We start from the raw sequence: 25,097 nt of genomic DNA, 5'->3' as shown, positions 1-25,097 counted from the left end.
AAGTATTTAGCTTAAACAAATGATAAGTAGGCAACTTCTATGGTTGTTTTATAAGGAAACAAAAGAAAACTTTCAGTATTAAGTCAAAATTATAAAAAAATAAAGCTCACACGTTTCTACATTGTTCTGATGAAAATAACAGCTCTTATTCATATTGATAGCACAGTAGCTTATAAAATTTAGCTATTTGAAATAAGTTACCATATGACTATCACTATTCTTATTACATCTCTAAATAGAATGCTGTTTTTCCTTTTTCTAATGGAAAAGAATAAAGTATAACCCAAAGTACTCACCCTGGCTACATCAGATAAGCCGTTTGAACGAGCATTCATGTTTGCTTCATGCCACAATTTACATTTATGTCTTAATTTACATTGATACAGCTGTACAATTTCAAAATTGAAATTATAAACACTGTACTATAAATTGTAGAACTTCTTGCTCTACAAGTAACTATTTTAAAACATTTTCGGTTAAGGAACATATCACTGAAAAGATACTTTGTTAGAAAATCTCTTTAGAGTGACACACAAACAAATCAAGCCTAAGAATTAAAAGACTGTTACCATTTGTAGGCAATGTAAACCATGTCTTAACATGACATGTACATGCACTTAGCAATACTCTTTTCTAATGAAAGAGATGGAGTTAAGTCCATGAGTAGTATCCAAACTATGCCAGAGGACACAAATGCGTTGCCAGGCAGAGTTAAAAGAATCTAACAAAGCTCTGTGTGAATTTTTAAAACAGCATTTGTGTTTGTTCTAGTAATTAAACACAGAATGATGGAGCACTAATAAATATTCAGCAAAATAACTGAACACAGCATATACTACTTAAAATGTGTTAAGCAGAAAGATAAACCAAATTATCTTTTGCTATAAATGAATGCTTAAGACTTCATTCTATGTTTTAAAAAATTACAAACAAAATTTATATAACATTTCTATGAGAAAAACTGTTTTAGGAGTTTATAAAACAGTAATGCAGGCAGGTCTAGGGACTCTAACAAACAAGCTTGATGTTGAAAGTTTCTCAGCAGGATTAAACAATAACTTTCTACTTTGATACCTTGGTCTTATCCCTTTTCCAATTTCTTAATATGAAGTGACATTTCGTTTTGAGTTACTAAGGCATTCACAGAGAAATCATATAAAATAGGACAAAAGTAATCTAACTGTAGTTAATTTTATAGAATATATTTTTATATTAAAATATACAAGAATAAGTGGATATTCCATATAATAAGATTTAATAGAATACGTAAGTCCTTCAAGAAAGTAAATATACTTAAAAGTGAAGTGAAAAATAAAGTGTATTTATATTCTATTTAAAATATAGATTGTTCTTTTGGTTTATTTTGCTGCTTTGTCCCATGCTAGATACCATGTGATCCCTCCCCCCAAACGACACATAAAGTTTAGGTTTAATGACGAGAAACCAGTACAGAGCAAAGCAATTCATGCATACACTTTTGCATGTATGCATTCCATATGTTAAGTATTCATACCTATCCCAGAGGTTCTTTGATTCCTGAAACGTGTTCAAATGGAACGCTTGGTAGAAAGCAGTTGAAGGATTCCTGTGAGATCCAAGAATCAAATGGAAATGAGGTTGAGAAAGTACAGTGAAATCACTACTTTTCAAAAAAAGATGGAAGATTTTAGATTTGTAATAAAGTGTAACGACTTTAATAAAAAGAAAAAAACACAACATAAGCTTGCTTAAAAACATTTTGAAAGAAATTAAAAAACTGGATGAAATCCAGCAGACCCTGACAACAATTCAGGATCACAGTTCTAAAAGAAAGGGGTAATACGGATAAAAGAGCATCCAATTATGTGTGTGCGCATAATGTGACCAATTCACAGCCTAAGCAACACTACTCTATAGGAGATGCCTTTGTAAGTTTCTCAACATTTAGCAGTTTAGCAAAGCTGTTCCCAGGTACAGGATTCATGTAAAATAAATTAAGCTACACCTTCATAATATAATTTTTTAAAAAAGATTTTATTTATTTAGTTGACAGAGAGAGACACAGCAGAGAGAGGGAACACAAGCACCGGGAGTGGGAGAGGGAGAAGCAGGCCTCCCGCTGAGCAGAGAGCCCTATGTGCAGGGCTCAATCCCAGGACCCTGGGACCACGACTTGAGCTGAAGGCAAATGCCAAACAACTGAGCTGCCCAATCACCCCCATAACATAAAAATTCTTAACAGGATCTATTTGATAGAGCTTGATGATGAACAACTGAGTCCTTTTCTAGGCTGGACTGGACATGATTTCTACCTTTATAATCCATTTATTTATGTGTGGTTTCTCTGGATTAGGGTAAAACATGGTGCAGCAATTACATGGCACCTTTCAAATTTCTTACATTAGTGTAGTGGGCCTTTAAGAGGTAAGAGCTCCCACACCTTAATCACCATCCATTTCTACCATTCCCTGGAGATATGTTCCCTAGGGCTATCTATAACCATAGAATCTTAACTGATGGGCTCATCCTGGCGAGCTCCCAACCTACATGATTCACCTCACATCTCTGGAGTGGTTTCTTAGGGGACTATTTAAACTTTTGACAAATCTGCTAATAGCTCCCCCTCTACCTCAGATTTTCCCATAGTTTCCCCAACCCCAAAATGTATATTAGGGAGCTAGCAAAAACCTCTCACATTACCTCTAAAATCCTTGACCCATGCTGTAGCAGAATAACAGCAAGCTAAGAACATTAAGTACTTATTATATACCAGACCCAATTCTGAGTGTTTTACATTTATTAACACAATTCTACAACAACCCTAAGAGGCAGGTATTATTATTATTCCTATCCCACCAATAAGGAAACGGGTCAGACAGAAGTAACTTGATATCACAGAGCTAGTAGGTAACAATCTGGTCCTAGAGTTTACGCTCTTAAATCACTATGCTAAACATATAGTGGAGTTCGATTTTAACCTCTCTAGGTCTGTCTCTTTATCAGTTAAATGGTGATATGATTTAGCCTTGTAGGGTGGTTAAGGAACTTAGACTGAATATAAAGCTCTTTGTATATATAGTCAATGGCCAATAAATAATAGCTATTATTTTATCATCAAAATGAAGTTCAAATACAACATGGCAATTCTGAGACCCTCATAAGCACCTTAAGAGAGTCTCTAAAGTATTACTAGTACCACAAAAAAATTATTTCCAAATTCTACTGGAATAGCAATTAAATATCAATGATCAATAAACAAAACAAATACTCAACAGAATTCCATGATTTCAAAATTCAGATTAAGACTCAGTCTTAATACCTACTGAGTTTTTTAAAAATAGGTTTTTTAAAAGGTATTTTTGTTTTAACCGCTAGGGTACCTCTTAGATGATCCAAAATTAGGAAAGGCAGACAGATGATGTCAGAGTATCACCAAAGCAACTATTTGATTAATTGGCAACTTCAGTATATGTACTCTCTTTGTCTGCTCTACCTACTTTAACTCCTTTCTATGCTTTTAACCCTTTCTCTATTTTTCTCTAGAGGCTGGGTCCAAAGTAATCAAGCATATTGATTAGATCTGCTAATATCAAGGATTAAGAGGCTGCTAACCACTATTTATTTAACAGCTTATATCCACTCAAGATACATTTGGCAGGGGCTTTTTTCACTGTACTTGGAATCAGTCTACCAATTTAAATGAAAGTCAACTGAACCAACCGAAGACTTGATTGGCTTTTTTTTTTTTTTAAAAACCAGGCTTACCCAGACCATCCTATATGGGGACAGGTTTGCTATTCACACAGGTCTGTCTGGATTTAAAACAGAATGACTCAAAGAGCAAAGGAGTAAATATGAGACAACAACAAAAGGTAAACCTGGAGGTTATTCTGCAAGTCTGGAATTTAAAATTCATTAAAAAGTACTTATAATATATTTATAAGGATGACATTCTTTAAAAAAAAAACTTCAGATCCCCCAATTTTGGAATAATACATATGTATATATTTAATTTGAATCAAATTCATATGCCAAATAAATTGGTTTTAAATGAAATCATATGACTTAAGCTATGAGATTCCAGCATTTTTACAGCCAGACTCTAAAAATGAAATGTTTCTCATAAGTCAAATGTAGAAGTGAAAAAAGAATGGATCTGCAGTTAGTTGTGTATCTTGGGGCAAAAAGGAACCTATGAAATAAAATACCATAAATGTACCTAAAGTCTTCAACATATCAGAACAAATACACTTGGGTTGCAAAAGCTGGCAGTAAATCACTTTCTACATACATTTAAAATGAAGAAACCATATGGAGTAATACAATCTATGTACTCTAGAAAAACTTAAAGAGTCTAGATTCCGAGGATAAACATTTAGACAGGCTTAGAAAATATGACACTTTTCATTTCTCTAATACTTCAGCAGGGATGTCTTCCATAAACTTGAGGGATTTTTAGCAAATAGCAACAATTAGTCTCAAAATATTGCTTAACAGGCATATATTAAAGAAATCTGTAAAAACTAACTGATCAAGAACTTCCAAATAGCCATTTGTAAATACTAAGGGGCTTGATCATGTTTTGGGATGGCATAAAACTGAGGAAATTGATAGCCCAAGGAAAACACTGTTAATAGAGATCATTTCAAGGCTATATAGTCTATGTAATCTGAAGGCACCAAGTTGCAACCAAGGTCATTAAAAATTTATTAGAAAGAAATACTGAATTTTATGCAACTTTGGTCACAAATTCTCTTCTGCCCAAGAAATAAAATTTGAAACCAGTTTTCTAGTAACATATTTGATGTCAGTGTTAACTATTAATCTAAATATAAAGCCAACAAAGCGCTTCTTAGGGAGACTGAAGCGTGGTTTATTCTGAATTTCAGCCACCTAAATGAAAGTGCTGTTTTCCCATTTGTGGACATTTTTCAAAATCAATAAACAAAATATATCCATTTCCTCCTGACTTTACATACTAAATAACCTATCCTATTAATTTCTAAGTACATGAAAGTAGTACATCACAGAGTGACTCAAATATGACATACATCGACCTGCTTTGCTAAGATACTATCTTTGTAGGCTAACTGTAACAGAGAGGAAAAACATTCCACACCTCAAAACTAAGCTATGAAAATTGCTGAATGTTAAAGGATGAGGTACATGAGCCCTGAACTCAGCAAATACTTTCTTCCCTTATGTCAAAACTCAACTTCAGTGATCTCTTAATAGAAACCAGGGAAGCACAACAGGCCATCTCCAATATTATTATCTAAGGATTTAAAATGATTAAAAACATCCTTTAGGTAAAGGGTTACAACACAACAGATCAGCAGCCACAGTAGCTTTCCTTCCCCCATCTTATAGTAAGCAAATTAATAAAATAAAACTAACTCTGGAAATATCCAAGAGCACTGGGTTTGGTGTCAGAAGGCCTAAGTCTGAATATATGCTGTTACTTAGTAACTATGGGATTCAAACAAGGCCTCAGTTTCCTTAATCCATAAAAAAGGGAAGAACACTTCCTTACAGTTGCTGAAAAACCCAACAAGATTATGCATATAGAAGACCTCACAAAATTAAGCTTGGTTTGTGTTTAATATAGGATTACACTTTCCAAATCATGCTATATAAAAATCAACTTTTAGTAGAGTACCTTAACATATACTCCATATTTCATCATTATTAAGGTAATATTCAGGCAAACAGAACTTAAACTTAGAGCTGGGTATACCAAACTATTTAGTATATTTCATTGGATAAGAATCCTGACTTCTGGGACTCAGAGCTCTCATAGGATCTCCTTATTACACAACTTTTTCGTAAGATTTTAATTTAAAATACAAGAATCACTGAAAAGCGTACTGAAATGGTCCTAAGATACATACTACTTTAACAATAAAAGCTTCAAGAAACACCTTTAACAGCAACCATAATCTTCTGATTAAAAAAAAAATCACAATTTCTCACCATGACATTTAAGCCCTTCACTCTGGTTGCTGTCAAAATTAATCACATCATTTCCCAAAACTGACATCTCTTTCTTCCACAGTGTTACAAAAACTGCCATCCTCTTCTACTCAGAAATTCACCCCTTTCTCTTAACAGTGACCTAGCCTAAGTCAGCCTTTTAAGATTCAGTCCAACAGTTAGCTTCAGAAGAATGCACAAGTGATAAAAGGTTGATGCTAAGGACAGAAACTGGGTGGCTGGAGGACAGAAGTGCAGAGAGACTTCCGGTTTATATTCCTGTATATTTAGAACTATATAAACATATTACCTATGCAGATAATAAATTAATTTTAAACAGAAATCAGTCTATTTCCTCCCCGTATCATGTCTAACTATGTCCTAAATTGTTCCAATAGTACCTTATATTTTACTCCATCACAGCCTATGATATATATGAAAGCATATATTTGATAATTATCTTCATATAATCTGAGTTCTTGGGAGGGCAGGATAGTCTTTTTTTCTGTATCCCAGTACTTACTATTCAGAGAACATAAAAAAAGTTGAATGACTGACATACTGTCACTTTAAATGTTTTCTTGGGTATTCAACCTACTTGATGAGTATCTGCAAGCTTTGTTTTTGTTTTGTTTTGTTTTTTTGTCACATGATAGTCTGGTGGCAGAAAGGTTTAAGTTGGCAGCTACCTTATGAAACACGTTTAAATGTATCAAGTCATACAAAGGGAATCTTAAAATCTGACCAAGTCTCAAATTCTAACTTTACGAATGAGGAATACTGAGATAAGTTAAAAGACTTAACTAAAGAAAGTAAGTGGTAGAAAAGCCAGGATTAAAACCCAACTGCTGTATGTTTTACAACATCATGACTTTTCTGAAACACTGTTTTGGCCTGAAACACTGTCTCCCTTTCTGTTATTATATCCATACACCATGTAATTACACTTTCAGATAAAAACTGAAGACTCTTGGTATGATTTATAGCACGTTAAGGTGGGATCTGGGAAAACAGTTTGTGGACAATGAAATACTAACATTTCTGTAATGTATGTTTGCCATACATATTATATATGGACTGTTTATAAACTACCTGCATACTTCATTTAATACTCTCAAACTGTGCAACAAAGGGATTATCCCCATTTTTCATACAGGGAAACAAGGGGCTTAAAGAACTAAATAACCCGCCTGAAGGTCAAATGCCTCAGGTATGCAGCACAGTTGGGATTTCAGCCCAGGCTTGTCTAACTCCACTGTCTGTAATGGTCATTCATACTATATGCTAATACATAATTAAGCACACTACTGATTTTATTTGACTAAGAGTCTCCATCTCCTTTTTTGTTTTTGTTTTGTTTTCAAAGGTTAGGTAGACCAAATACGTAGCAAGGATGGGTTTCGGATTAACTTACATAACTACTTAGTAAAACTTAATTCTAACTCTCCCTTAGAAACTAGTTGGTTTTAAACTTTGCTTTAGGTATCCTTCATTCAAAGTTTAAACAATTTTCTGGTTTAATAATGAAGAGGAACTGCCAACATTTCACACACACCAGCATTATTTACAATAAATGGCCCATTAATTACAGTTTCTCTTCTATATTTAGTATTCTTTCGTCAAATTTTAGTGAAAGCTTATGGGGAGAGGAGGCTCTAAATAATTTAACATTCAGATGTCACTTATTTGTCTTGCTTACTCCAATTAGCAAGGCATATACTAATCGTCCATGTCCTAGGTGAACACTATTAAAATTATTGCTCAATGATCTGCAGAATTTTCACATAACCATCACTTATAATGTATAACTTAATGAAAGCTCATTCTTTTAAACAAATGTTAGTTGTGTATGAAGAAATAAAACAAAACACTGAAATCTAATTTGGGGCTTTAAATTTGAGAGGTGAGCAATCCAGAGAAGCATGGATGAAATTTAATTCACCTAACTTAAAAACACATTAGGAACATACTTTTTAGAGATAAAAGCAGATAATGTATCCTTACTGTTACCAGCCAAATTTGAAATGCATATGTTAAAATATTAAGAAAGTCACATAATGATATATAGGAAGGACATGAATTGGTTACTGTTCTTAAATCTTTATGGAGGAGTTTTTGCCCTAAACCATGCCAGATTAAGAATGTGACAAATATTGAGTAATTTGGTATGTTCAAGAACTGCCAAAAAAAAAAAAAAAAAAAAAAGAATTGCCGTGGGAAAAACCCAAATTATACCAATAATTCAGGTATGCATATTCTTTGTGGATACCATAATTTGATTATACTATATTAAAAAAACAGCTTCAAATCAAAGTCCACTTGGTTTAGTATAAAGAACTAATTTAAGGGATTTATTCCAATTCAGGAATTTTGGTGCACATACACCTTAAATACTGTCAACTATTCAGGTTTTTTCTTAAAAATCTACTCTTCCCATTAATAAGAAATTACTCAGGAAACATCATCATTTGGGCCACATTTAACCAGGCAAATCCATTTTTATAAACCCTCTCCTCTTCCTCATACTTAAATAGTTCAAGAGTAATGCAATTAAGAAATAAACAGTATCTGTTCAAAAAGTAAATACATACTGGTCTAAAACAATTATTTAAAAAAGGAATTAGATGCCTTTTCTTCACTAGTAATAAGTATTCCTATTCCTTCTGAGACGGTATGCCATGTCATTTCACTCTCTGCTTTTCTGTCTTGGTTATCTGCCACCACTCTCTACCTCTCCCCACCCTGCCCAACTTCTGCTGTTTTAGGAAAGAAAAGTCAAGATCTTTTTATACTCCCCTATCAACCATTCCTCAGTAAAGAGACTAATTTTGGTTTCTTTACCATCTGATTGTTGGGGGTGCTCTTTGTTACTAGAACACTAAAGTGCATGACTACTTCTAATCTCTTCTGCTGCACAAAAGGACTGTTAGCAAGTACCAGATCCATAAATCCAGAGTCACGTTTTACTATTTTCAAATTAGTGCTATTAGAATTCTCCAAGAACAGATTACTATTACCCTTACTCTCAGGAAACAGAAAATACATATACCACAGTATCAGTACTATAAAAAAAATGACATCTCATAAAAGCAATTTAGTTCAAGATACCCTACTTCCCCTACAAGGAAGAAACTTAAAAACACAGAGTGTGTCTTACCTACACCTACCCACTCTAGAAGCCCTTGTGTTTACTAAAGGTTATCCAATGTTCAGCCTATAGAATTTAGTTCATACATGATTTTGAACAATATATAGGTCATTGTTAATTTTTAAAAAAGTACCATACTGCCTACTGAAACACTTTTTCACTTTTTTTTCACTTTCGAAACATTAATCTTCTTGAAAATCTATGGTAATTTCCTTTACTTAGAGCCATGGTTATGACTAAAGTATATTTTGGTAATCAGCATGGCACTCTGATGATTCCATCAATTATCAGTTTTTATACTAAATAATAAGGTCACTCATACACAGGATTTCACACTTTGATTACAAAATCCTTGGTAAGAGTACCTAAGATAATATGTAGTGTTTGATTTAAATGTCAACTGTAAAGCTGGATGGGCAAAATTACCTCCATAATTCAATATCGATAAGGAAACATAAGCTCATAACACATAAAGATTCAACTAAGGAGCTTTCATTTGTAAAGACTAAATGCAGTGAGACTTTTAGAGCTCTCTTAAGTACCTATAGATTTTACAATAAAGGTAAGAGTGACAGTTGTCTCTTTATATACATTTACATAATCTCACTTAACTATCAAGTTCAAAAAACCTGCACAAGTATGTATGTATATCTGAGATACATATATAACCATACAAAAAATTTGTGTATTTATAGCACATACCAGGATACACCACTTAAAATTAACAATTTATAATACATCATCAGTAGACATTGGCAAACTATACAAATAAAACCATTAATAAGATATAAAGACATCTGCCACTAAGGGATCCTTACACTCAGGTTTCCAACAATCTTTTGGTTGTAGCTGACAGTTCACAATTGCAGCCATTCATAACAGTTCCTGGAATGTGGCCTACAAGAGTTCACACTGGTCAGCTATCTGTGGAAAACGATCTGTACTGTGTTCCCTTTCCAAAAGTGCCAGTAATATTTTGCACCTCTCCCCATTTATCAAAAAGGAGTCTATTAAGTGTGTTGGTAATTTAAACAAATTTTGTAACTTTCACCGTAAAAGTGGCTTTTTGTGCACTATATTTTCAACCATTATTATATTCTGTTTACACAAAGTCAGTTTGAGAGAATCAACAACTGACTATAAGTCTTTCCAACAAGAAAGGCTAGAATATTTAACTTTACAGCAATTAGTAATATAACATCAACAGGCAGTGTTAACTGAACTTTAAAACATTTCCTTGCTTTCTATATATAACCGTCAGTCCTTTTAAAGGTACATTATTAAAATGTATTAATATATAAGTCCTCTTTTTAAAAAATGAGTAAGTCTCAAAATGATGCTTTGTAAAAGGCAATGGAACCAAAACCACCACGAGATCGAGTTTTCAATATATCAGACTTAAGAACCTCAATCATTTTTGTTAATCTTCCATTTTCCTTCCTTTTCTCAAAGAACGAGACTATGTTTACTAACATATTAACTTTAAAAAAAAAAAAAGCAAACTGTTTACAAAATTTTCGGATCTGAAATTTGTCAAGCTATTCACAAAGTTAAAGTCATAATTACTCAAAACCTCTCACTCCAATGTTTGCATCTAAATGGCTGCAACTAAAATTGTATGTAGATTTTAATTTAAGAAGGCAACCCCAAATCACCATATTAAAATTATGATTTTTGTTGGTATGGTTTCCTCAAAAATAGTTATCTCAGTAATTTAAACATATGCCTAGAAAAACTGTGTTATTTAATTTCAAGCATACAATTTAAAATGCCCTCTTCCACAAAGACTTTCCATTAAAAACAAAAACAAAACAAAAAACTATTTTTACTTAATGGATTTATTCCTTCACCAGGTGTGTTGGTCTAGTGACAAAATAGTCAAATGTGTAAGATTACATCTTGAAAACTAGCATGTTAAATTAAAAACCAGTCAACGATTATAACAAAAATTAGAAATGCAACACTGGTAAGCAATGCAGATTTTAAAAGACTGGGTGAGGGAGGGAAATACCATATTTAAGATATGACTGCATACACATCAAAACCCCTGCACTGGATTAACTATTGCCAATTGATAAGAACAGATACAGTAGCAACTGTAGCTCATTCACCTTCCGAAATAAAATCTTAAAATTAACATTTTTAATAAAGTAAGAGGATAAATAATTGCATCTTTGAGGTCATACCTAAAGAATACATTCCGGAGTTTCCATTTGTCAACATATCTGCTTCATGCCACATCATCATATTAAAATTCTGGGGAATGTAACTGCATATGCTTTAAACTGAGGCACGAAGAGGAGAGAAAAATACAATCTTCATTCATAGATGGGCATGTGTTTTACGAGGGGGGTGTGGTTTGGGAAACCACTCATTTCTTGAGATATGGAGGCAATGTACTTCAGGAACAGAGGCAAGCAAATGGTTATTTACGAACCCATCAGAAAAAACTGGCTTCTGGCAGCTAGAAAAGGGTAAACAAATAAACTCAATCTGCATTTTAGGTGTGTCCCTATGTGTGAAAAGTGAAATATGGGAGCAGATGTAAAGAGGGATTTTTCTGAATGGCTTGTGGAATCATTTTTACTTGGTAGTCCCATCCATATAAAATTTCTCAATGACTAGCTAGCTGAGCTCACTTATGAACACGTGGTATTCTCTAAGAGTTCTCAAATGGAAGAAAGACTCCCAACAAGCAAGTCACCTACAAAAAAAGATGAACTTTGAATTACAAAAAGCAGAAAAGATGATTTCATGAGTATTTTTCAAACCACAGAAGTATGTAACAAAAATACAAGGCTAGTTGAAACTGAAAAGTTAAGAATGCGAAGGAACTCAGAAGAAACAGAAGAAAAAGTTTTAACAGATCTCATTGTTCTCTACACCAATTACTCTAGAAATCCATAATCTTTAAACATATCTAAAATCAACCTTGCTCAAAATAAAAAAACCCAACAAATAAATGCCTAACTGTAAAGTACCTAAAACCTCTGTAATTTTTAAATGTAATTCTAAAGCTTGTAACAAGTCAGTTTTTAAAAATTTGCAATATATGTCAAATTTTCCTGTGGTATTTCCTGAAAATCACTTAAAATCCTCACTGAACTAAAACCAAACTTCAACTGTTGTAGAATTGGTATGGCAATACACCAATTTTCACTTAAACCATTAAAAAAAGCATCCCTTAAGTAAAGAGGGAGCCAATTGGTGACAACTATTAACACTTTTACTATAAAATTACTCTAAGAACTGTAGCTTTTACTACTGTCAGAGAGTCTCATTTCATACTTCCCATTCTGTAGTTAAAAAAAAAAACTGATGGAAGATAACATCTTTCCAATACACTTTTTACTTAAAAAAAAAAAAAAAAGAAAAAAGAAAAAAGAATCTTAACAAAGTCACCGGGAAGCCTCCTGACCTTCTATGTTCTTATATTTAAAAGGCTGGAGGATGATAGGATCTTCAAAGCCAGACTTGACATTTCACCATTCTCTCTCCAGCCTTTGCAGATACACTGGAGGAGATTCCTTACTTACATGGATCTTTCCCTACTAGAAGACCTCCGGTTTTCCAGAATGGGAAACTTCTAATTTTATGTCTTAGTCTCCAAACTCACACTGACAAAGTGTTCAAGTGTAACTGTTACCTAAGAAAAGGACAGTCCTATGGGGGCATAATCTACTAGTTGCCACCTGTAAATTAAGAGAATTAAGCTTAAATCCACTTTTCTGAATGAACAAATGTTGTGTCCTTATCCAGTTGTGCTTTTAAATGAATGTGACAAGACCAATTCTCTCATTACACCTTCACATTAGCAATCTAAAACTATGCCTTTTCAAGAACTGATAAATCAACCTTACTAAACACAAACTAATTTTTATACTTAAAAACGCTAAGGGACTCAAAATTACAAAAAAATAAATAAAAGAACTTTCCTTAAGTTGCATTCTAAACTAAAATGTTTGGTCAAGCATTCCTATCAAATATTTTAAGTAAGATTTCCATACCTGTCTTCATCACCATCAACAGGAATAGCTATGCTGAATACAGAGGTGGCCAGACTGTTCATAGGTGTTAACTGAAGGGGGTTTGCCAGGGCATCTGCAACAGGAGGCTTCACAACAGGCTTATTTTCAGCAATGAGAGAAAGTGGTGGTTGAGGTAGGGGTTCTGATTTTCTTCTAGTATCGTCAACTTGCCCGACTGAAGGTTGGGTCTGAGTCTGAAACTGGCTTAGGTCAGACTGTGGTAGACTTGTTGGTGCACTGGGTGTGCCTTGCGCTAAGGGCAGCCCAACATGATGGATTATGCTGCTGCTCCTGCTGACTGGCGTATGGCTGCTCAGCTGCTGCGGCTGGACCAGAGGCGCGGGTACATTTGGCATAGTAACAGAGGTGGTAGACACACTAGGCACGCTTGGAGCGGGCACGGCTGCAGGCACGTTTGGAACTCCGGGCAGCACGGCGTGGGGGCCGCCAGGCACGGCTGACGGCGCACCACTGCCACCCATCTGCGGCGGAGGCACGGACTGGGGCTGCCCGGTCCCAGGGGGAACCAGGCCCGGCGGCACGGCGCATCCCACAGCAGCCAAGGGCACTCCGGCCGGCTGACCAGGCGCGGCCTGTCCGCCTGGCGCGGGTCCCGGCCCCGGGGCCACAGCTTCACTGGGCAAGGAAGACACGCCCATTATCTGCGCCCCCACCGAGGCGGCATTCTGGCCCGTGCCCACTGGAAGGCTGGCAGCCGTGGCAAGGCTCGCTCCGGCGCCGGTGGAGGAGGGCTGCGCGGGGCTAGGTGGCTGCAGGCCGGCCACGTGCTGCGGTAGGTACTCACTCTGACCCGCGGGCTGGACTGGAAGCAAGTGTCCGGGCGGTAGCTGAGGCTGGGGGTACGCGAACGGCTGGGGCTGCTGCGTCGCAGGAGCGCTGACGGCTGGGCCCGGCTGCTGCGGCAGGGCCACGCCGGGCTGCGTCAGGGTTACATTCGTCAGCGGCAACCCCTGTCCGTTGGGCCCCTGCGGGAGGACGCCGGGGCCCGTTCCCTGGGGCTGGCTCGGCTGCGGGGCTGCCATCATTTGTTGCGGCCCGGCCGCGGCTCCCGGGAACGGCGGCACTGGAGCCGCGCTTTGAACCACAGCCCCACCTACGGGCGGCGGTGGCTGTGGCTGTGGCTGCCCAACGCCAAAACTCTGCGGCTGGGCCGGGGCGAGCTGGCTCATTTTCTCCGACGGGGGTAGCTGTGACACAGCAGTCAAGGAACTGTCAGTTCCCGAGTCGGGCCCATGCGCCCCCTGCATGGAGGCCACCACCACCACCACCGACCCTCCGGTGGCGCCCAGGCCGCTATCCCGTTCCGCAGTCTGGTCGAAAGTATTGCTGTGCCTAATGCAATCCCCGGACCTGGTCAGGACGCTGCTGTCTGAATCCCGCTCATAGTATTCCATACACGTCCATCGGCCGCGGCGGTAGGGCTCCCCGCTCCCGTGGTCCAGCTTGATCACACGAAAACGGGAACTACAAGTGGTGGGGGGCTGTGATGCGGCTGCGGTCCCTGGCCCGGCAGACGAGCCCGCGACCGGCGGGGCACCAGGTGCCCCGGAGGAGGGGGCCGAGGTGGCGGTCGCCACCAGGGTACTGGCCAGCGCCCCAGCCACGCTCCGGGCCGAAACGGCTCCTCCTCCGTTGGCGGGAGCAGCCGCCGCTGCCGCCAGCTGCCCGTCCAGAAGGAGGTTTGGGGAGACGGTCCCGGGAGTCTCCGCATCCCCAACATTGTTGAGCGTCTCTTCCGAGGAGCTGCGCTCGCAGACCTCCTCAGGGCCATAATCCGTAGCCCGAGAAACGTCGAATATCTCGGAGGAGACGTCCTCTGTACGTGACTCGTCCGGGTCGTCCAGGCTCTCAGTGTCCTCAGTGATGCTAGTGGCCACCTGGGCCGTGGTGACACTAGTGATCTGGAAGCAGCTCTTCTTCTTGGCCGGCATCTTGGACATGGTGAGGAAAACTGGAGGGCAGAGAGGCTCGCCGGCTCCTCTGCAATCTTGCCGGAAACCAGGAAGGGCAGAGCAGGGGCCCCCAAAGACAAAGTCCGAGTCCGCTCTGGGGTCTGAGGCCCGCCGCTGTTAGAGTCACTGGCTGATCCGGACGCTAGTCGCTCTGTGAGACATCCTCCTCCCCGTTTCCTTCTGAGTCGATCTCTACGGCTCTGCCCCCGTCGCACTCGCGCGGCGGCTCCTCCTTCCTTTTCGCCTCCCGCAGCCGCGGCGCCTCAATTCAATCCCCTCAGCGGCGGCGCGAGCGCGATCCCAGGGGCGGGCCGCCTGCTTTCTCCTCCAGTCTCCGGGGCCGCCGTGGTCAGTCCAGCTCGGCGCTCGGCGCGGTCAGCAGGCCTTGGCTGGGGGTGGGAGTGGGAGGGCGCAGGGGAGGAGGCGGCAGCGGCAGCGGCGGCGGCGTGAGGGGCGGTGCTGCCCCGCTCGGGCTCCTCAGGCCAGTGCCGGCGTCAGCTCTGGGCTCTCGGACGCTGAGGGAAGAGGAAGGAGTGGCGAATCTGGAGCCGGGGATTCCTGATTCAGCCAGGAGCGGCGGGCTGGGGCTGGCTGAAGGTCCGCGAGCGGGCGGCGGAGCTTCGGCGCGGGCGGGCGGCCCCCTCCCCGGCTTTAGCCGGAGCTCAGCCCCAGGGACATGTCGACTGTCTCTGGCGGAAACCCGCTCCGGGGGAGGGGAAGCCGGCTCGGTCCTCCCCTTACAGGGGGAGCCACCCCGCGGGCGGCGGCGGTCTCGGCCTCCCCTCGCGGCTCCTGAGAAGAGTGAGGGGCGGCGGCGGTGGTGGTGGCGGCGCCGACTGACTGGCCGGCGAGCGGAGGCGCTCCGGCTGTGTGAGGTAGCGGTGGTAGCTTTTTCGGCTCCTCCTCGGTGCGCCCGGTTCGCAGAGCCTGGAGAAACTGAAATTCAAACTGCTGAAGCGGCGGCTGCAGCTCCCTCCCCTCGGCCAAGATGGGGCTGAAATGGCCGCGCCAGGGATGCTGGGAGGAGCAGCAGCCCCGCTGCCGCCGCCGCTGTCGACTAAAATGCCGCCGCTGCCGCAGCCACCGCCAGCGCCGCAGCCGCCGCCGTTCCGTGACGCACCGGCGTCGTGACGTCACCGCCCCGCCCCCTCCGGTTTCCTGCAGTTTCGCGTGGAGGCTTGAGGGGGAGGCGGTGGGAGGGACTAAAGGTTAAAAAAAGGGGAGCTTTTTTTTTTGATTTAAAAATTTTTTAATTTAAAATATACCCTGTAGGTCTTTTAGACTTGAAGAGCTGAAGACTCTTAAATTCCAATCGTAGAGAAGCTTACAACCGCGCCAGTCGGTTTTGTTAGGAGACGCTGGAAGACTGGATGGAGGTCATGTGCTGTGTCTAATGTTTAGCAAAATCTTAGAGAAACAAGGGCGATAGAAGTGGGGGTTAGGGAGATTTAGTCAGGATAAAGAGGGAGACCAACGGAGGAAGCGAATCACTTAAAAAAGGTCTTCTGGAAATAAATGTTGACCACTGTAGTAAGAGGAGTGAAATGTTGAGAGAAATGGGGATGATTAACCAAGAATAGCAAGCCAGATTGAGTCAGAAAACTCATCTTTCAGCCAGAAATTCTGTCTCCAACAATGGCATCAGGAGATGGTTACTTGCCCAGGGTGAGGTCAGTTTAAAAAAAGATTAGGGGTTACCAACATATCCCTAATTTTCCTGAGTTTTGCTGTGATTTCAGCATTGAAGAGTTCATTTAAACTCTTCAGACTGTTTGTACTTTCAGCACGAAATCAGCTTATGGGCTCCATAAATGTAGAACCTACTGCGTTAAATGGTTATAGTTCTTTCTTTTGTTTACTCTAAAACTCTTAGTTGGAGCCAGAGTGTTACATGGTTTGAATTGGGTCATGAACAACCAGAACAAGTCAGTTCAGAGAGCAGCTATGAAGTACTGGAGATTTTATCATCTTTTAGCTACTTTCTGGTGAAAGAAAGTGGTAGGGCCATTCCTTAAACAGTTTTAAAAAAATGGGGAAGGTGGCTCTTGAACTTTGACACATTAATACATATCTAAGTAAAATGCAAGAAATCTTGGGGGGGGGGATCAAGATTTCATATCACAGCTTTAGCAGTCATTATCGTTATGACTTATATAAATCAGTTAATCATTATACTCAGTTCTCTAATCTTTGAAGAGTAGAAATACTTTTTATGCCTAAGGATATTTTGATAATGATAGTTTACAGAAAAAGTTTAGGTCCTTAGTTGTAAATAGCATACAGACACATGGCTTTTAACCATAGTAAAAACCATGTCCTCCAAACCCAAGTGAAGGAGGTCAGGATGTGAAATAAGACCACATAATAACATCCCTGTTTCTTAAGAAGATTGGAGAGAATAAAGGAACAAAGTGTAATATTATGCTGCTATTGTGGCAGAGGTAGCTAATGGAATGTTTCATTTCTAAATCTGTAATTTTGGTAATTGTTAGAGATATTTTCCATTAATAAGTTAGATCAACTGGTTAAATCAAATATAAACTTACAAGAGCTCAATTTAACTTCGGATTGATTTACTGTATTAAATGGTGGTCAGTTTTGGAAAAATAAGTATGGGATGCCTGCTTGTCTCATTACATTATCTTATTACATAAACTTTTTGATTACTTGTTGTGATTATCTTTAATCACACAAAGGAAAAATCTAATGTCATCTGTAAGATGATTTCTCCTTAAGGAACACATTAAGGATTTATTATGAAATGAAAGTAATAATGTAGAAGAGATCAGTAAGGGGCTATACTGTTGGTAAGAATGGGGTTAAAGATGTTAAAAGACATCTTAGCCTAAAATAGATGTATAAAGTTAAAATGTTTTATTTATATGCTTAAGAATTTCTGTGTGAATAAAATAGTTCTTTTGAAAGTAAGCTTTCCAAAAGTCTTAAAGGCTCTAGCTTCTTTTATACATTTGCTGCTTAGAAATGTAGAGAATTTATTCCATAAAATTGCTATGAAGAAATGATAAAGATTCTGGTTGTTACAGATAGGTTCGAAAACATTTTATGGAGAAAAGAAAAACATAGAACTGTCATCAGACTACACAGCTATGTAATTCATGGTTGGCCCACAAAGGATTAGAAGCCTCCACATAACTAATTAAAATGTTAGGAAACCAGATGTACCAGTCAGTATATATGCTCTGGGTGTGTGTAGAAAGTTGACAGTAAGTAATATGGTAGCCTAACTCACTGGAACAGGAGAGATCTCTGGAGTCCTTCAAACCTCGAGACCAAGGGTCTTAATGCAATTATCCTGGCTCCATGCTTATACCCAAAAGCCACATGTGGAAACTGTGGAAATCCTTGATTACTGATCCATAGCACCCAACTTGACTGTCCTACATCTGGTACTTCCCTCAAAGACTTACTTTAAAGCCATGTATGGAAGGTATGTTTAGGAAGAACAATGCAGGGGGGTAGAAAAAAACAATTGAAACAACTTAGAAACTAAGGATGGTTTCCACCAATGACCAAGAAAACCAAAACCAAACCAAACAAACACCACAACTACTATAGCAAGATTTCATCTTTTCAGAGGATTGTACTCCAAAATTCTACTAGGTTATTATCTAACCATATCAGTACCAGATGGCAAATTATTTCATAGTCACAAGATCCTGGAATGTGAACTGTAGAGACTCAAGAAAACCTTTTTTATTTTTTCAACAAGTACATAATACATTTAAAATAGTAATAGTACATTATCTAAATACTTTGGGATAGAGAAAATAAAACCACATTTATAGGAGAACTTAAGCAACTGCTTAGCTAAGAGAGGTAGTTCTTTAGAGTTAATACTATCAGTCAGTGACATTTATTGAGCCCTCCATGTGTGCATTAAGAATTGCACAGCCTGTATCCTAGCCAACAACTTTTTCTGGGATTTAGAAATAGCTTATGTTTACTTTCTATATTTTTTTATCACAAAATTGTTAGAAAAACACAAAATGGAGGACTAGATTTCAGATTCCAAAAAGCATTTGCTGGAAATAAATATCAGTTGTCTAAACAAGTAGTACTTGATTTATTACTATGATTTTCCTGGGGTTCCATTTCTGGAACCATATCTTACTAATAACCCCTTGCAGTGAGGCCATTGCATAATATTATCTGAAAAGTCAAAACCAAAAACAAAACAACAACAACGAAAACTGCAATGAAAGAAGACTAAGCCTAGTGGAATTCCATAAATACTTTTATGAAAGAAAACATAATCTCATTGAAATGCACAATATCTTCATCATTTCAGAGCGAATGATGTGTGTATAATTTTCACATTTAAGAGAAGTCTATTAGATAGTCTTCTAACATTTAATATACTATGAAACAATAGTGTCTTTTTTAATAGTGAAGATTTTTTGAGTCCCAAAGGTCTTTGAAGTTCAGGCAAAATATAGCAATCCGATGGAAGAAAATGGTGCATTTTGAACTAATAATAAATAGAATGTCCTATTAAAGTCTGTTTTCTTCTATTATGGTACTTAATTTAGAATCTAAAATATTATGTGGTTCTGAAATCTAGCTTTATACTGCAATGTGATTTCAATAGCAAATATATTACCTTTAAATATATATATATTTTAATATATACATGCTTTATATAATATATATAATGTATATGTATATTAATCACACACACACACACACACACACACACACACTTTGTTTGTGACCAGTTTGGGACAAAATTAAATAAATCTACATTGCCTTTTGGAGAAAACTTGAGATCAAGAGTAGCTTCAGTTTTGTCATAAACTTGTTTTGTGACTGTTGACTAGTCTACTAATCCCTCAATTTCCCATCACTAAAAAGAAGTAGCATTGTGATGACGAGATGTTAAATCTCAATCCCACTGAGAGAGTAGAAAGAGAAAGATAACACATATGGCAGTGTTTGGTGTCTTTGGAAGAAAGATGGCAACTAATGTGATACTATCGGCAGTAATATTTTCAATGTCATTTGTTAATTAAAAAAGAAAGTTACTTGGGGCACCTTGCTGGCTTAGTGGGGAGAGCATGCAACTCTTGGTCTCAAAGTTATAAGTTTGAGCCCCACGATAGATGTAGAGATTACTTAAAAAAAATAAAATAGAGATGCTTGGTTCACTTGGTTAAGTGTCCAAATCTTGGTTTTGGTTCAGTTCATGAACTCCTGGCTCGTGAGTTGGAGCCCTGAGTCTGGCTCTGCCCTCAGAGGGGAGTCTGCTTGAGGATTCTCTCCTTCTGCCCTTCTCCCAGCTCGCACGCACACACTTGCTCTCTTCCCCCCCCCTCGCATGCTCTCTCAAATAAATAAATCTTTAAAAAAAAAATAGAATACAAGTCTTAAAAAAAAGTTACTAGGTATATGTGATTTTATGAAGAACCCATGTTCTTTCATAGATGAGCTAATTATTTAAAGACATTTAATGGGATATCCTTTGGTAAGGTGAATCATCACCATCTATTCTTCCTTTCTTGTATATGTGAATTTGGTGTAAGCACAGTGTAATTATGTATCGCTTCAAGTGGTAGTATACCTGTAATTTTAAGTTGTAACTTTAACACTCACAAAAGAGCATTGAAAGACATTGCCAATTTCTAGACTTCTGGGTTATAGTTTGTTCTGTATGTTACTATTACCGGCTTATAAAGTTCAAAAGAAATGTGGTTGAGTGTAGAAACTTGTATAAACTGGATTTAGACATGAAGGACAGTCTAAGTGTTGACTGATAATCTGATGGTCATTCTCACTTAGCTGATTGGACTAATTTTAATTCATAGGAACCAATGGTTGAAAGGCACAAATATAATCTTGACTACTTTGTATTAGCAGTTATATTTTAATTCCAAAATAGCACTTTAGTTATTGGAAACAAAACACTTTTAGCATTTAACTCTAGAATACTTGAAATTCTCCTTTGCAGGATTCATGCTCATTAAAAGCTCAACCCATGATCCATGTTTGTACAAGGATTTGGGTGTTAACTTAAAGTGGTCATGTAACGAGCTGCTTCTCTGCAAATTAATTTTAACTCCTCTCTCCCATCTGTAATCTGGGATCTTTGGAGAAGGAGGCTAGTAAGAAATAAGGAAATAGGGGGAAAATGCAAAATCAAGGTGAAATGCTAATCATACACCCATTGCAGTTTTTGGCCATCAAATATCTGATGAATAATTATAATAGTACTACCACGACAGCCATTCTGTGATATTTGCCTCTTTTTTAATTAAATTGATTAGATATAAATATATTTTCATCTTCAAATATTTGGACTATGTTTTCCATCTTTACCTTCTGGATTTTGATACTAATCGTTTTTGTACAATTGCATGTGTTTATTCAATAGCTGATTTACTTCTAGATTTTTAGTTTATGAATATTTCATTCATACTTGCTTTATAGGTTCTCCATCAATACAGTGGTTCTACCCTTTAAGGAAAAAAGATCAATCCTTTCACAAAAATGCATATTTTAAAGAAAGATAAATTATGTAATAATGATTCATTTACCTTTTCCACATATTCTTCTCTGAGTTTCTTTAAGCTCAGCTACTGTGTTTAAACTAATTTTGTTTACTAATATTTCATTTGCAGCATTTTATTTTGATAAAAGAAAAAATTTTTTCTAGTAAAGTCAAGCTTCTATTTTGAACAAACAGCTCCAAATATCTCCTTGTTCATTCATCTAACATGTATTTAGAAGACTACTATGTGCTGGCCTCTTTTGATAGACTTGGGAAGAGTTGTGAACTAGACAAGAAAAGTAAAGTGTTTGTTCTACTAGGTCTTATATTTCCGCACAGGAACAGATGCTGAAGAAGTAAGTGAATAATGTGGTAATTTCAGAGATTCGTGTGTTAAGAAGAAACAAATCAAAAATGGAAGGGGGGGGCAATGGCACCTTAGGTGGGCTCTTTTTCAGTAGTCAGGATTTAAAATAATAGTCAATAGTCAGAAAGAGAGGCAGATACAGGACACTGGCCCTGGGGTGGAAACAAGTGTGTTATGGGGGGGGCACTGCAGGCTTCTGAGATTCAGGCAGGCACTAGATCTTATAGACCTTATTGGCCAAGTGAAGGAACTTGTAGTTTATTTTAAATGTAATGGGAAGCCACAAGAGGGTTACAAGCAGATGATTAACATGATCTGATTTGCGTTTAAAAGGAAACCTCTCTGTTTTCTTAAACTCTCATACTTTAGAATATGTTGTAAGTTTCTTTTTATATGGCTGTAATTATTTGTGTCATACCAAACTCGTAGAAATATTTAACAATCTCTATGTCATTTTTTATATAGAGATTTAACAAATTTGTAGCACAAGAACTCATTAAGTACCTGTAAGATGGAAGTCTTTTTCTCAGCAAAACCTTAACTAACTTAAAGTCAGTGATTTTGATTACTCAAGAACTTGAAATGCCTTACATAAAAACAACAACAACAACAACAACAACAACAAAAACCCAACAACAAAACCCAACTCTGAACAACAAAAAGGAAAACATTTTATGTAAAGGTAATTATTAGATAAGTGTGATAGAACCGCCTGGCAAGGAGAACCTCTAACAAGTAGAGCTAATTTTAGGGAGGCTCAGGGGTGAACCTCATCTTTCCAATGAGATAAAAATACACATAGATAAATCTAGGAACGATGTGAAACATTCTGTTAGTCATAAAAGAGCCACAAAGAAGGGACCTTTATGGAAAAGGTAGGAGGCAAGGCCATGCATTTCCGTGTTGGTGGATTGCCTTTTCTTTCTTTCTTGTCAGGTACAATTGAACAGTGGATGATTTTTACTGTTTCATGGGCTATTTCTTTATTAGTAAGAGAATGCTAGAGTAGCATCTTTTAACTAGGTAACACTCTGGTGCACTGGTTGTGACAACTGGTCTGGCCACTTACTCCTTCCTTTACCTCCTCCCAATTCCAGGTTTATGTGTATGAATGTTAAATTTATTCTTACCATGGTAAACTCCAAAGCAGGGCCAACATGTCTAAAGAGCTTCAGCAGGGACAGAAAGGCTATTATTTTCTCCGAAGCACACATAGTTCTTTTCCTAGTGAAACATGGGAGAAGGAACACCTAGATATTTTGTGCTACCAGCCCCAATGTAAATGTGAATGGGCTGGTATAAATGCCAAACAAAAAGGAAAAGAAAACTTGCTTATCATATGTAATGCTTTTGAAATGCATTGTTTGTTATTTGATGGAATTTGATATTTCTATGATTATAAAGCATCAAGACTAAAAAGAGAAAACGGTAGCATGCCAAGGTTGTTCAAATTCTTTAAAAGGGGTACACGTGTTCCCGTGTTGCATTTTTGTTAAATATCATTCCAAATCTCTTAAATTATTTTACAATTATGAAGCTTACAACTATTGATCATATTACTTTACAGTAGTACCTTGTGATGGGCAGGAAAATGTTACTTTATACAAACTTTATAGCCCACCCAATTAATGAACTTTACAGGTTCATTTTCAAAAGATCAAATCATTTTATTTTATTTTTTTATTTTTAAAGATTAATTTATTTATTTGACAGAGATCACAAGTAGGCAGAGAGGCAGGCAGAGAGAGAGAGGGAAGCAGCCTCCCCGCTGAGCAGAGAGCCTGATGTGGGGCTCGATCCCAGGACCCCAAGATCATGACCTGAGCTGAAGGCAGAGGCTTTAACCCACTGAGCCATCCAGGCACCCCAAGATCAAGCCATTTTAAAGAGGAACATTTGTTATCATTTGATGATTTTTTTTAAATGACAATTATGGTAGAATATTGAGTTAAAAACATCAAACAGAACTGTATCTTGTCTTTGAAAGAAAATTGCATGTATGCATAGGAAAAGAATGTTTTTTTCCAGCTTTTCTACAACAATCACATACAGTCTCTATCTCAATTACTTTTACATTACTTTTATATTACAAATTACTTTTATATTAAAAAATTATTACTTTTATATTAAAAAAATGTGCCCCCATGCACCACCTAAATCTCCTGTAACTTTGTAAAGGTGTAATGACGGATGAGATGACAATTTTAGTCATGTGATAAATAATACTTCATAACTGCTATCTAAAAATAAACTGCCCCTCAGGGATAGTATATATTTGAATCCCATCAAAATATAGCATTAGGAACCATTAGTGCTTTTTCAGTTGGACCGAATTAATGCAAAGATGCTTTAAAGAGTAACTTATGAAATTAAAAAGGAATTTAAAAAGAAATTAGAAAGACATAATGACAGAAATATAATGAAAGTATGAAGTAAAATTGAGCAAAAATGGGGTGTTAGGAAACCTTTGGAGGCTCTGCAGTATTCTGTGCAGCTATGTGTCTTAGAACAGGTCATGACCTCTCTGGGTCCCATATTCTTTATCTGTAAAATAAGGAGGTCGACTGAAAGGATGACTATTTTTGGTTCTAATATTTTATGAATCTAGACTCCCAAAGGACAAGTTTGGGGTCTTGGTGTTGCATGCAACAGCCAACAAATAAATGGGTCAAAATGTTTTTGCTTCAGTGGGTAACACTCAAATATGCTAATTATTGCCTGAGTCCCCCAAAGTCACTGTCTGCCTCAGGACGTTTGCATTTCCTGTACCTTTCTGCTTATTCCCTGAGAGATATGCATGTTTACTTCCCTTACCTCCTTCAAGTCTTTGCTCAGATGTTACCTTCTCAGTGAGGCCTGCCCTGACTACACTATTTAAAACTGTTAAGCTCTCTCATTCCCATCTTTCCTGTTTTATTTTTCACTGTAGCACTTATTACGTTTTAATACGCTGTCATTTCCTTATTTGTTTGTTGTCTGTTTTCCTCACACTAGAATGGCTTGCTCCTTGGAGGGCAAGGGCTTTCATCTGTCGTGTTCATTTTTTTTTTTTTTTTAAGATTTATTTATTTTAGAGAGAGAGAGGGAGTGGGGAGGAGGGGCGGAGTGAGAGAATCTTAAGCAG

At 38.1% G+C, this 25,097-nt stretch overlaps 1 protein-coding gene across 4 annotated transcripts in view; it reads right to left on the bottom strand.

Annotated features, from left to right (window-relative positions):
• Positions 1-16,122, bottom strand: part of TSC22D2 (TSC22 domain family member 2) — a 55,342-nt gene extending 39,220 nt beyond the window's left edge. The window contains exons 1-2 of one of the 4 annotated variants that reach the window (XM_044251596.1): positions 13,108-16,122; positions 1,514-1,585 (exon numbers count right to left, since the gene is read on the bottom strand). In XM_044251596.1, coding sequence (XP_044107531.1) covers positions 1,514-1,585; positions 13,108-15,089 — 2,054 coding nt within the window. In that variant the 5' untranslated portion in view covers positions 15,090-16,122. The remainder of the gene's footprint in view (positions 1-1,513; positions 1,586-13,107) is intronic. The other 3 variants (XM_044251594.1, XM_044251597.1, XM_044251595.1) reach the window with 3 other exon arrangements.
• Between the last annotated feature and the right edge of the window lie 8,975 nt (positions 16,123-25,097).

Source organism: Neovison vison, chromosome 6, assembly GCF_020171115.1.
Source record: "Neovison vison isolate M4711 chromosome 6, ASM_NN_V1, whole genome shotgun sequence".
Classification (NCBI taxonomy): domain Eukaryota; kingdom Metazoa; phylum Chordata; class Mammalia; order Carnivora; family Mustelidae; genus Neogale; species Neogale vison.
The sequence above is the reverse complement of the archived record's forward strand: the minus strand, read 5'-3'. Positions and strand labels throughout refer to the sequence as shown.